Genomic DNA, 12,994 nt, shown 5'->3' on the forward strand with positions numbered 1-12,994 from the left:
GATTACTACTGAGACAAGCTGGTCAGCATGGGTGCAATGGTCTGTTTTTATATAAGTGGTTCAAATGCTAGAGAAGTAAACTTGTGTGTTTGACAATAGTTTATGCAGACAGCTGCTACAGTTGATTCAAAATGTGTTCAACCAGCCAAGATAGGCACATCTCGCTCCTCTCTTCAGATGACTACCTTGGCGGCACATTTTAAGTTCACATCCTTGATGGTGGCCTACGGAGTAGTCAGGGGAGCAACACCTATACGTGTTTGTTCCTCCTCGCCCACTACGTTCTCATGGAGAATGGAGTCTGGTGATGCCGCTTCAGTGTGGCATCAAATCTCAAATGAGACTCTTTTCACGTGTAGGTCCTTGCTGCGGGAACGAGTTCCCCACCTCAATTTGTAATTCGGCCTGTGCTCAAGAGACGTTTGATGTATTTCTTAGCTCTTAGGTTTTGTAACCCTAAAAGTTGTAACTCACTTGTATTTTGTTTTTCACTTGTGATGGTCAACTTTGTAACCTTGTCCTGTACGCTTGTTGTTCCTAAACAGTCCCCCAGACTAACGTTCACTTAGTTATGTTGACCTCTTTTGTAAATAGTTTTGGATAAATGCGTCCACTAAGCATATCAATTTAAAAGTTAATTTTAAGCATACAAGGCCCATCAAAGAGGTACCACGAAGGTTGGTGAAGAATCAACGTGAAAAGGGTTACAAAAAGTTGTAGAAAACTCGACTGGTGAGCACCGCCTGACTGCACGTAGAAAGCACTGCAGCAATCACCCAAACTGGAGTCTGGTGATGTGAGATGCGGCGTCACCTGCTGAACCACTGAGCTCCTACCGTTTCACCGATCAGCTCTTCACATAGCTTCAGAGAGATGAGACGCAATCACCTCTTAATGTTTCACCAACTGTTAATAAGAGCACGGTTATTTTTAGAATAACCAGCCTGACAAACAGAAGAGGGCTATTCAGTCTATCATGTTTTCTAATAATATTTGTGTAGGCGCTGCTGGAAACCTTCTTCTTGGATGTGCTACGAAATACGTCTGTGACAATCCAGATATGGCAGCTACCAACCTGCAAGTGCCGCTCAGCTCCCAAACGAGCTGCTGCCAGGGCAATGTGTGCAATAAAGCCGGTGAGTCACTGCTGTGTGTCTGGTTGTGTTGTTTGCTGTTTCAGGTCATCTGCGAGTGTCCTCATTCATTGTACAGATGAAGACGTGGGGTGTGTAATAAAACGAGGGTGAACAGCTCAAGGAATTGACACGGCAGCCTGGTGAACCTCGTTTAGTAAGGCCAACAGAAATGGAAGATCTGAAAAAGACCAAAACCACTGTTAGTCAATGGCTGTGCCATGGATACAAGGTTCTGGAGTAGAGCACTTCTGAGGAGGAGCACCATCACTTCCCAGTCATGGGTTCAAATTGAACCCCCACTTCCAGCCTGGTTTGATAGGGTTGGGGCTTCTTGATCAGGTGAGGAGGTGACATCATTTGTCTTTTGGCTGATGTTCCTCCATGCTGTGTCCGTGTACCTGCAGCAACAAACGTGAGGACACTGCAACTTGAGAGCAAATAAACCAATTCTGAGGACTGTTTATGCACAGCTTAAGTGCTCATTAGGTTTGGGATTGATTTCCACTCTACAATGTCACACTTTTAGAGCTCAACATTTTCAAGCACAGCCGTCAGTGTCACCACACCTTAATTACAAATGAACGTTGACTACGTGTTATGCCTTGCTGAAACCATCAAGATGTCGATTTGGTTTGCGGCAGGTCCTGACATTTGTCCTCTTTGGAGTTTTGAATCTGGCATCTTTAGTTTATGAGCTAGGGAGCTCAGCTTAAGAACATCCCAGCCGCATCACCAAAGGTGCCTTGTCTGATCATTTTTAACATCTTAAATAAAGCAAACCCTAAGTAAAAGAATTAAGAAAAAAATGACTGAGTTACCACAGGTGGCCTGATTAGCCAGTTATTTGTTCAAATTTAGGTAAAAACACGTAGGTTCAGCATTTCATATATTTATTTAAAGTGAACAGAGTGGGTGTTGAAATTGCGTCTGTGTCATATATTTGAATAAGCTCTCCTCATGCGTCAGCCATGTCACCTCTGAACGTGCACTCAAAACACGTCACCTCAGTGAAACCTGTTCCCCTTGTTGTGGAGCTTTCTGCTGTTTATCAGCTGATGTCCATCACCTCACATTGCCATCTCTAACATATTTCTCTGATTTGTAGGTGGAACATTAATTTGTTATGACTGCTCCTCTTCATTTTATTGGGATACCTGCCAGTCGGTACACGCATGTGACCCTCAAGACTCATCCTGTGCCGTGGGCTACTTCTTGTATGGATCAAGTAAGCAGGACAGCGGTTTGTTTGATTGCTGTTTGTTTTCTCACTTTCACCTCTGGGGTTCCTCATGGCGAGTCGTGTCATCACCTCTCTGATTTCTGATCTTGGCTATTGGCTAAGCTAAACTCGATCATTAAATAGCCAAGATCATCAGTAACGGAGAAATCCAGAAAGGAATAAAAAACGGTGAGGTTGTGAGTGTAGAAAACGGAAGGTTTAAGTGACCATCTTGGTGACAAAGCACAGATGATCACTGTGGCCCATCAAGGGCCACTGCTAGGCACCTAAGCAGGCATTAGGCTAAAACTGAAGAAGACTTGTTTAAAGCCGCGCTGAGCCATACATGATGGTGTACATTACTGAAACTTGATTGAACCTTTCCACACGTGTGACTTGCCATGGACTAGCTCAGGGGTGGCAAACTCCAGTCCTGGAGTGCCGCAGTGGCTGCAGGTTTTCATTCTAACCGTCTTCTTCATTAGTTAGCTTCTTTTGCCTTCATTTTAATTAACTTGGCTCAGGCCCCTTAGTTGTTTCTTTTTCTTTAATTAGCTGCCGAACAATAATGAGACACAAAACAAGTGCCACATGACCAGCTCACCCGTGCCCATCTGAAATTAAAGAAAGGTGAAGGTCTCAGTAAGGTTGATCTCCCAGGTCCCCAAAACATTTTGACAATGTTCTTAGAAAAAAACAGAAAACCGACAGTTCTGGAAATGTCTGCTGTGTCAGAATGAGAGCAACAAGAAGCCATAGAATTAAATAATGAGTTTAATTAACCGCAAGAACTGGCTTCTCATTAAGAAACTGGTTGGAGTGAAATTAGTTGGAGTTTGAAGCCCTAATTTAGCTGGTCAACTGTTGACTTGTTTCACATTTGATTTCAGTGAAAACTGGTCACTGATTAGGAAAAGGTTAGAATGAAAACCTGCAGCCACTGCGGCTCTCCAGGACTGGAGTTTGCCACCCCTGGACTAGCTTCTCCATTATTGGACATTTCCATTTTATACATGTACCATCAACTCCCCATTTTCAGATGAAGGTGTCCTTTCTTCCTAATTTAAGAGAGCTGGACAATAAGCATTTAGATAAAGCCTTGTCCTTTTCCAGTAACAACTCATTTCAATTTTGAGACACGCTCATGTAGGGGCAAAGAGAAGTTCATTGGAGGCCCCCAAAATAGCCAACACCGCTCATTGATTCTGGTCATGAATTGTATTGCGACTGCCACCTTTTCAGGCTCAATGCAGCACATTTGGTACAGACTGAGGTAACGTTCTGTGACTTTGTACAAGCGAGTCTACTAAACAGGCACATCATATCAGAAAGAAGAAGATGGCTGTGAGATGCCAAACCAAGACATCTGATGTCAGTGGGATAAAATTCAGAAGTTATGAATCTGTTCAAGTTCAGTTCAGGTCTGCTGTCAGCGTCGCACAGTTGAGTGAAAGTCTTACTCGCATGTCTCCTCAGAACGGTCGAAATGAACACACCAATAAAGACAAACCGGAATGGCGACATATACAGTAGTGTGTAACATTCAGAGTCGCCATCTAACCGATGTGGCATAAGGATGTCATGGCTTTGGGGTGTTGTAGGAGGTACGTAAATAGGCTGCTGCTGGATAGCTAGTGTGAAAGGCACTATATAACAGAGATAGCTAGAGAGATAGACAGAGAGTGCCATACCAGGATTGTTCCTTAATGTAGTGTCATTGGCCATGGGCAACCCTTTACTGCCTAATTGTGTGTTCACCGTTACAGCATACGTGCAATTTGTAAAAGAGATACATAGAAGATCTTGTAAGTTTAGTGAGAAAGAATTGTTTCTCAAAAGGCTATTTTAAAGTGTCCCATAAGTTTCAAATGATTGGTAATATTAAGGTATGGTTTATTTGGATCACTGAGAACTGAGAGAACACCAGAAGACATCAAAAGGGCGAGACGGGCATTCAGAACATCGACAGATGGCAACACTAAACACGTCAGGCCAGTAGATGAGACGAGGTACAGTTAATAAACAGCAATGATTCTTTATTTTTTGGACTATTTTATTTCTTCTGTTACACAGTCCAGTCATTCTCAATATCCAATCACAATCGTCACAGCCTCACATCACCGAGTTACAATCATTACAATCCCATGCGTAACCATAACCTGTATTTGTGATATACGTGTTTGTCTTTGTGCATGTATGGTATATGCACAGTGTTTGTCTTGTTACTGTATTTGCTAGTATTATTATTTATTTATGTCTAAATCTTTTTTTTTTTTTTTTTTACAGCTTTCTACTCCTTTGTAAACACCTGGAGATCCTGTCTTCCCTCAGCGTACTGCGATTTGAGCGCCTCTATCAGTTATGACTATGGAAGCAGAACATGGGTTTCTCAGTGTTGCAGCTCTGATGTGTGCAACACTAATTACGGTTAGAAATGAAAGTTGAATTGCAGAACGAGCGACTGATGCAGTCAATGACTTCACTTCCTCTTATAAACGTCAACGCCGCTGGGTCTCGTTCTTTCTCTCTTTGCTTATCCCTTTTGTATGCTGTGCTTCATTTTACTTGAGAATACAAAGGAGCAAATGATCTCCACACTTGGCTCTGCTTATGTCCTCTGTAGATAAATGTACAGCACAGCCTAAAAATGGCCAGTGGTTCTTGAAGATATGTGATGAGACTCATTGCTTTCTCTTCTAATTCCAGTTCTGATCATTGGCAGCGAGCCGAATGGGCTGATGTGCTGCACAGGAAGGGACGGCTCCTGCCAGGCCGTCGTAATGTGCTCCAACTTTCAGGACTACTGCTTTAGATCAGGTAAATGAAGCCAACATCACCACGAGCCAAAGGATGGAAACCAAAGTGGCCGCTAAAAAACCATATTATCTCAAAGGAATATGACCTGAAGTGTTAAAGCATAATGTCTGTGTCGTCACATTCTAACGGCTTATCAGCTTACAAGAAGAGCGATAACTCAACTGACTCACAGTAATGAGAGAGCGTCCCGATTTCATTGTGTAATGTCAATCGCATGTATTGTGTGCACAGATTGGACGCTTCAATGAGTGTCACAGTCACTGTCACAGTCATGTACCACAGTGTGCAGTGCTGGCACGTGATCAGAACATGTCACAGAAGTTGAATTGGGTCAGGATGGCAAGTTAATGCCTCCCGACTTGACCCAGTGGCATGCTGGGTACACTTCACAGGCTCCCTCTGGAGGCCCTTTTGTATTTTTCATTTTCTGACTTTCTCCTAAATCTTAAAGGCGTTCAGGTTTAGTTAACTGGTGACTTGAAGTCTGCTCTGTATGACGAGCTGTGTGCCCACCAGGGTCCTGACTTGCACCTGCTGCCTCCAGCTTTTTGGGATCCTAAATTGGATTTGGTGACTCAGGACATGGAGGAGTGAGTGGACGGATGTTTAGTGATCTTCGTGATATGGGGCTTTCATATCAAGATATGATCTCTGATTATTAAAGAGGTATTATACAACTTCTATTGGACTTTCTGGCTATTTGTATGGCAATCCTAGGATTGTGACGTGCAGAGATTCCAAATTTGAGGTTAGTTTGTGTGTGGTTACAAAGTCACGAGACATGGAGAAGTGGAGATATGCCACCTCACATTACTCTGGTGTGTTGGCTTTCACTGCGCACAAATGCGGAACGTGCATCCAAAACGGGGGATTTCAGGGAGAGGCAATGCAAGCGCCTGTTTGATTCCTGCGTCCGAGACCACAAAGAGGCTCAGAGGACAACAAACTCATGGGAGGAAACTGCAAATGGCACTGGACTGAGGTCGAGACCCTCACCTCATTAGGTCAGCCCTAATCTTCAATTGCAGTTCCAAAGGCTTTAAATTTTTAATCATTTCATCGGTAACAAATCATTGCTCTTGCTTTGGGACTCTGAATTTTTAAAAACTTTTTGGTTCTGACAAAAACATCTCTTTTGAATTCCGCTTCCACTTATTTCTCTCTGACTTTGATTCCTGAGTGTAGCTTGGGTTCTGGCTAAAAGAGCTCCAGTTATCAAATTTGGCACAAATCTTGTCTCGTGTTCCTCTCCTGCTCCATTGTTCATTTAAAATGCGGTCTCCAGTTTTCAAGAGAGGACAGTTGTGCCTTTATGGGTGTGAAGGTGCCGTCCATTAAGGCTTTGTGATTTGGACACAGCAGGATTTTGCTGTTGTTTTTTACACTGTGCTGTTCTGAGCCTGGCATTACTTTTATGGCACACGGCTTTGTCACCTAAGTAAAAATCAACCATTCTGGTACTGATGGTGTTGTAGTGGACGGGCAACAAAGTCAGCACAGATTTACGTAAGCACTATGGTGCTACGTTTAATAATGAAACCAAACTAAAGCACTTCTGTTGTAAATACTCCGCTGACCTTCAGTCCATCAAGCCACTAAATTATATCAATCCATAATGAATGATCTGAATAGACTACACATGTATAACAAGAGTCCAAAACTGACACAGAAAGGGATGACATTTTAACAATTATGAGGCAGTCTGTCTGTCACTGCAGAAGACAAACATCAATCCAAGTGCAAACGGACCATAGCTGGAGACAAACGACGGCTCGTGTTTCTCCACTCCAACAAAAGGTTTGTCCCACCAGCCAATGCAAAGTCTGAATGGGCCTCAGAGATGCTCCTCTTCCAGTAGATAAAGTCAGATGAGCAAGAGTGACAAGAAAAGGTCACCACTGACCCAATGGTGGAAAGCCATATTTTCTATGTTGTGCTGATTGAATTTGAGGAATCTGATAAAGGAGAGCAGTACAGCGGCCGCCACAATTAAGTTATAGCGAATAACAGAACAAAAAAACTACAACATCCATAAGCCCCCTCCGCCCCACACAATGCCCTGTTTAAAGTCATCTGCTGCACTCCATTAATCGTTACAGTAAAGAACATTTTTAAGTAAGGCGTGCTGAACACGAGCCACCGCCTCGTCACAACAGTGTCACTAAATAATGAATCCTTTTACAATATACGGTCTACGGTATTTGTCAAATGAATTCCGATTTAAACATCAGTTTACTAAATAACAGCATCATGTTTGTGCAGGGCACTTCCTTTGTAATCTTTATTTGGTCAGTTTCAAAGGAAATTAACTTGTGCCAATATCTGCCTTTGTATTTGAATTTTTAAAGCTCAACAATTTTGCCTTTTTGTTTTTCGTTCTTGATATTCAGGTGCCGGTGTAAATACCACCATGGGATGTGCGTCAGGAAGCGTCTGTGAGGACCCGGTGGGATTGAGCACCTATCTAAATGTTGCCCTCACGTCTCAGATGTCCTGCTGCCAAGGCACTGCCTGTAACAAGCCTGCCAGTAAGTATTGCTCTCTAGTGACACCATTGTAATAATAAGCTGGAGGTCACGATCAAAATACGAAACACGAGTGACTTTGTAATGATTCAGTTGACCTGAACTGGCTAAGGAATTGCAATCTGAATAAGATAATGGAAGTTTAAAGAGTCATCTTGGCCGCTTTTGGTTTCAGTTGTCAGCTATCTCGAGCTCCGTCACTCTGTCCTTTCTTTTTCTGTGTCGTCCATGAGTGACGTTCTACGCGCTGTTCAGGTTGGTCTTTTTGTTTCACTCAAAAACAGTTTTACAGACCAGAGACTGTGTAGCCACAGTGAAAAGTAGTGGTGAGCCAGCGATAAGCACACATTCTCAGCGACACAAATTTACAAAACAAGCAGTATTTCATGACCAGTCATATTTGAATCATTGCTTCTATCCTTTTAGCTTTTTCCTGTGCTGATTCTACATGCGTCTGCCTGTTACTAAGGATTTAAATAAAGTTCTCTAGTCAAAAAAAATCACCAGACTCCTTTCCATTTACTGTACACGTAGACATTTGCTGAAATGCAGAGGTGGGTAGAGCATCCAAAAATCATACTCAAGTAAGAGTAGCGTTACGTCAAAATAATATGACTCACGTAGAAGTAAAAAGTAGTCCACCAAAACCGTACTCGAGTAAATGTAACTCGTTACTACCCACCTCTGCTGACATGTCACTTGTGGTTTTTCTGGCAGTGTGAGGCCTGCATTGCCAAAGGTGATGATAATCACAATCCTAAAGATGCATCGGAGACAGAAACAATCCTCGGTATAATCCTCCATGAATAGCAGGAATGTCCTCACCTGCAGGCTTCAAGAAACAGGAAAGGGCAGTCGTTCATTTGTTTGGCATTTTCCTGCAGTGGAAATCCAATAACGTGTGAGATGTTGTCTATTGGCCCGTCTCCATGCACATAATATTCAAACTGTCATATTATAAGAATAAAATCAGTGCCAATCTGTCCACACTGTTTGTTTCCATGTAAATTTCTCTTCAGTGACACTGCAGGTAATCACTCACTTGAAAGTTTTACAATACTACACAACTGACGGTACGGCATCATGGCATGCAGTCAAACACATTAACTTAAAACATGAAACAAGCTGGAAACGGAATCAAGTGAACAACTTTAATAAGACTGAATTTGAAACTAAACACTTTGGCTCAAATGAAGGTTACAAGCGGCATAGGCAGACAGATTGGCATCTGTGGTTGCGTAACACCTCTGTGCCCATCGACCTTTGCTCACCTGTTGCGGTGTGTGAGTGTTTGTGTGCCTTCTTTTCTTACTCTTCATCATCCGCCATGTACACATTTCTTTGACTGCCTGTGCACACTTGTGGGTAACATCAATAGGCCAAGTCCTATGACGGCAAAAAGTCCTTGGAAATGAAACCATCTCTACAGCAGTTCTCTCTGGACATCGGTCCAACTGGTTTTGAAGCATATGCAGGTAAGTATGTGACTATAAACTACAAGCCATGAGCCTGCAACGAGAGAAACACGATGCAACTGATCTGAAGAAGACACGTCTATTTGTTGGAAGTTATTATTGTATGAAGTTCTCAGTGATCAGGCCGGATATCTTGGAAACATCTTGATCTTAATTTTGGTAGCCTCCAGGAGAAAATGATTTTGATTTTCTACAAGTACACACACACACACACACACCACTGTAAAATCAGAAGCTTTACTTATCTTGTTAGTGAATTTCTAACCCCATGACCAAACTGCCACATGCAAGTAAAAACACTGCGCTTGTCCACAGTGATAAAGACAAGAGCCATAAAATCGACTGAAGTGGCAAACCAAAGTGTGATGAATGCTTTATGAAGGTGGGACATTCCACCTTTACACCAAAAAGACCTCCAAAAAAGACAACAAAGCTGATTAAGCGAGTTTTGCAGTCCATAACTGTGAAATCACATGTGAAGCGAATTATAGCATCAATTTATGAAACTCCATGTAAAGTTAAACTTGTCTAACACCAGCCACAAGTGCGTTATCAACCTGAATATAAAGTCAATAAACCCAAAAAATGAAAGGTGGCAGCCGTAAAGTTCCAATGAAGTGAAATTTGACTTTTTACAATTTTTTGATGCCAGTCTTATTATTACCTTTATGCCACTTGTAGCAGGGTGATATGAGGTTCAGGACGCAGTTTAAATGCTTGAGATACCAACTGGACAAAACTCTGTTTAATTAGAACAAAAAAACAGAAAATAAACCAAACGTTTGGCGCCTCAATGTGCCCTCTTTATCTAAGGTAGTCCTCTCTCTGGAAAGTCAGACAAGCGTTTCTGGTGTGGCTCAGAACAGTAGCAGGGTCAACGTAGAGAGGAGATGCTGCCTGCCGCGAGCGTTTTCTCCTTTTTTATTGGGTGGATTGGAAGGGGTGGGGCTTCCTTCACGCCAGTGACCTCACGGCGAGGTGTTTCAAGGCCTTTGAGGGAAGAAGGGGACGAGACTGTTAGCGACTGCGCCCCCTCTCGACCAGGGACGGTACGACTTACTTCAGGCACACCTGGAAGGTGACCCTGTGGTGCGCATGCGTGACACATCATTCCCAGTTTGTATCTGCACTTATTTTGTGTTTCATTTTTTCCTGCTTTGGGTTTAAGAAAATTGCATTCTAAATAAAATGTATTATTATCATTATTATTATATTTATTCATTGATTATCTTTTGTTTTTTAGATTCATCTTTGATTTGCTTCACATGTGACTCTGAGTATTGTGAGGGGACCCAGATCGCCTTGTGTCCTTCCAATACATCGACTTGTGCAACGGCGGTGCAGTCATCGAATGCAAGTGAGGACAAAGGAAACAACAACATCTTTGTATTTGAAGGTTTTCTTATCAAACCATTTTACACTCATGGTGACTGCCTGTCAGAGCTGCTGGGATTTCGTTCCTTGATTTTTAAAATAATCCTTCATCCTTTTAGTGTGGATTATGAGCTGTTGTATGGCTTTCTCAGCAGAAGGTAAAAACAGTTCAAGTAAAAGTATGGTGCCTATTAGTTACTGTCCAAAGAAATACTAACAGAGATGTTAACAGAGAATCCCGTCTAGAAAGCAAAAAACCGCAACCCCATCACCAGACGACAACGGTTCACTGAAAACAGCAGAAAATGGCGAGAATTGGAGTGCAAATCCACCAGTCTGAACCCAATGACTGCCTCCCTTGAGTACAGATAGGCTTCACACTATTCAGCCATGCATAGCCCTAAAAGAAGTGCACTCTGGGAATGGAAACGTCTGAGCGTCGATTACACTTTAATAACCCTGAGCTTAAGCTGGGCAGAGGAGGCTGTGAATGAGGCTGGCGTGCCAAAGGTTGACATAAACGAAATGCAAAGAGGCTTTTTGTGCCTTCACATAACTAACAGTTTATGGGATCAGCAGTGTAGTAGCTGCTGTCGTTAATTAAATGTAAGTGCTTCATTATTGCACACTTCAAGGTGTTTGGTCACATTGAAGTTCCCCATCTTTAAAGTGACAGTCCGTTCACAAATTCCAGTAAGTAACAAACCTGTCTTAGCTTCAAGATGGGACTGCAGGCCCTGCTCTTCTGCCTGTTTTTTTAAATGGTATCTGTTTCCTGTAGAAGCAAAAGCTCCCTAATTGGAATACGTTCTTTTAAATTTTTAAGTAACCAAAAAATATAGAGATATGATATTAAAAGGCGATATCCCTCCCATAGTGATACGTCGGTTACAAATCACATCAGAGATACATACTTAGCTTTCTTTAATGACAATTACATTTTTAAGCTATAGCAGACAATACACAAGGTCGGATCTTGATGTATACAGTCTGCCATTTTCCGTTGCCGCGCTGAAAGGATTTTCGGGACGGATGATGATAACATCATCCGGCCGTCAGCTTCAAAGGGTTTGGCCGTCGTTCAAGCCTTTTTATACCGGCAGGTCCATCCGCTGGTCCTCTCTGGTCTCCAAACAAGGACAGTAAAAGACTCAACTCCACCTCCAAAAATACAAGAATAGCACAATGCCTACCCTGCAGCTGTTCATTCTTCAGACTGCTAAAGTAATGGCTTTCTAAATGCAGCCAGACTCGCTCCTGTGTGCCAGACTTGGCCTGCTCTTGTGAATGAATCCATAAAAGTGTTTTACAGAGACACCGACATTAACCTTAAATATTATAACAAATGGAGTATAACAGTATCTTGAGTTTTTTTTCTCACATCTCTTCACTTCTAGCCATTATGAATTGCGGTGGGATGGGAGATGCTGGGCTTGGGTCCTTTGGCCACGTCCACGCTTATGAGCCCAAAGTCCTGGCAGGTTATTCAGTAAGTGCTAGCAGCGGGTCTGGAAGTCACTGATGCTTTACGCTTATCGTTTCACTCAGACCCTGGGCAGAGGCTCCACAGTATGAGATCCTTTGTTTCTATGGCTTCCTCTTACGTCTGGCTTTTTGATTCAGTATCGATTCATTCCTCTTCCAGGCTAATCCCTTTTTTTTTGTTCTTCTACAGACTTGAACATGTTGAGCTCATTTCACAAATCCTGCTCCACCCCAGAGACCTGCGGCTGGAATATTTCCATTAATTACGGATATGGGAGCAACAGCTGGATCTCTCAGTGCTGCAACTCTGATCTGTGCAACAATGGGAGAGGTCAGCATCCACACCATTATGGGCACTCATCTCATTCAGATGTAAATGTTACAACATGGAGGTCTATGTTGGTATGAAGGCCTAGATGAGCTGTGGTGGACACGCGTCAAACTGTAGTTCTTTAACCACAGATAAGGGTGCAGAGTTATCACTGCATATCTCACCTGACAGGAACAGCATCTGGATTTGCTTGTTTGTATTGTACGTGAAAAGAGTTAGGCTTCCTCAAATCCTGTTAATAGCCAACAGGCAATGCCTGAAAGAAAGAAAGAAAGAAAGAAAGAAAGAAAGAAAGAAAGAAAGAAAGAAAGAAAGAAAGAAAGAAAACACTTCTCATGCTTGGGTGTACCTCAGCTAACAGTTGGTCTTAACTAATGCCAAGGTGGGTGGGCTTCTGGGAGTTGGTGAAGTGTTGGTGACGGCTTCACTTGTGGCACATTTGGAGGAAGAAGAGAGACGACAAATCCTTCAATGTCCTTCCTTGGCATTCCTCTCAAATCGGTCCTTATAAGACTCCTGATCTGCTCCCGCTATTAACAATATGGAGATGTCTTGTATGTCCACTACATTTGCAGTTAGTCGACTTTTAGAGGTCTTCCTCATCCAGATTTGCAGATAACAATACCTTTTTC

General features: G+C 42.6%; 1 protein-coding gene across 1 annotated transcript in view; it reads left to right on the top strand.

The window, feature by feature from the left end:
• The window catches only part of LOC120517732, a 154,726-nt gene that overhangs the window by 17,209 nt on the left and 124,523 nt on the right, over window positions 1-12,994 (top strand). Inside the window, exons 12-18 of the mRNA XM_039740230.1 lie at window positions 1,002-1,136; window positions 2,242-2,361; window positions 4,642-4,782; window positions 5,062-5,172; window positions 7,563-7,700; window positions 10,416-10,529; window positions 12,222-12,362. Of these exons, the coding sequence (XP_039596164.1) occupies window positions 1,002-1,136; window positions 2,242-2,361; window positions 4,642-4,782; window positions 5,062-5,172; window positions 7,563-7,700; window positions 10,416-10,529; window positions 12,222-12,362 (900 nt within the window). The remainder of the gene's footprint in view (window positions 1-1,001; window positions 1,137-2,241; window positions 2,362-4,641; window positions 4,783-5,061; window positions 5,173-7,562; window positions 7,701-10,415; window positions 10,530-12,221; window positions 12,363-12,994) is intronic.

The sequence above is a fragment of the Polypterus senegalus genome, chromosome 1 (genome assembly GCF_016835505.1).
Source record: "Polypterus senegalus isolate Bchr_013 chromosome 1, ASM1683550v1, whole genome shotgun sequence".
NCBI lineage: Eukaryota > Metazoa > Chordata > Cladistia > Polypteriformes > Polypteridae > Polypterus > Polypterus senegalus.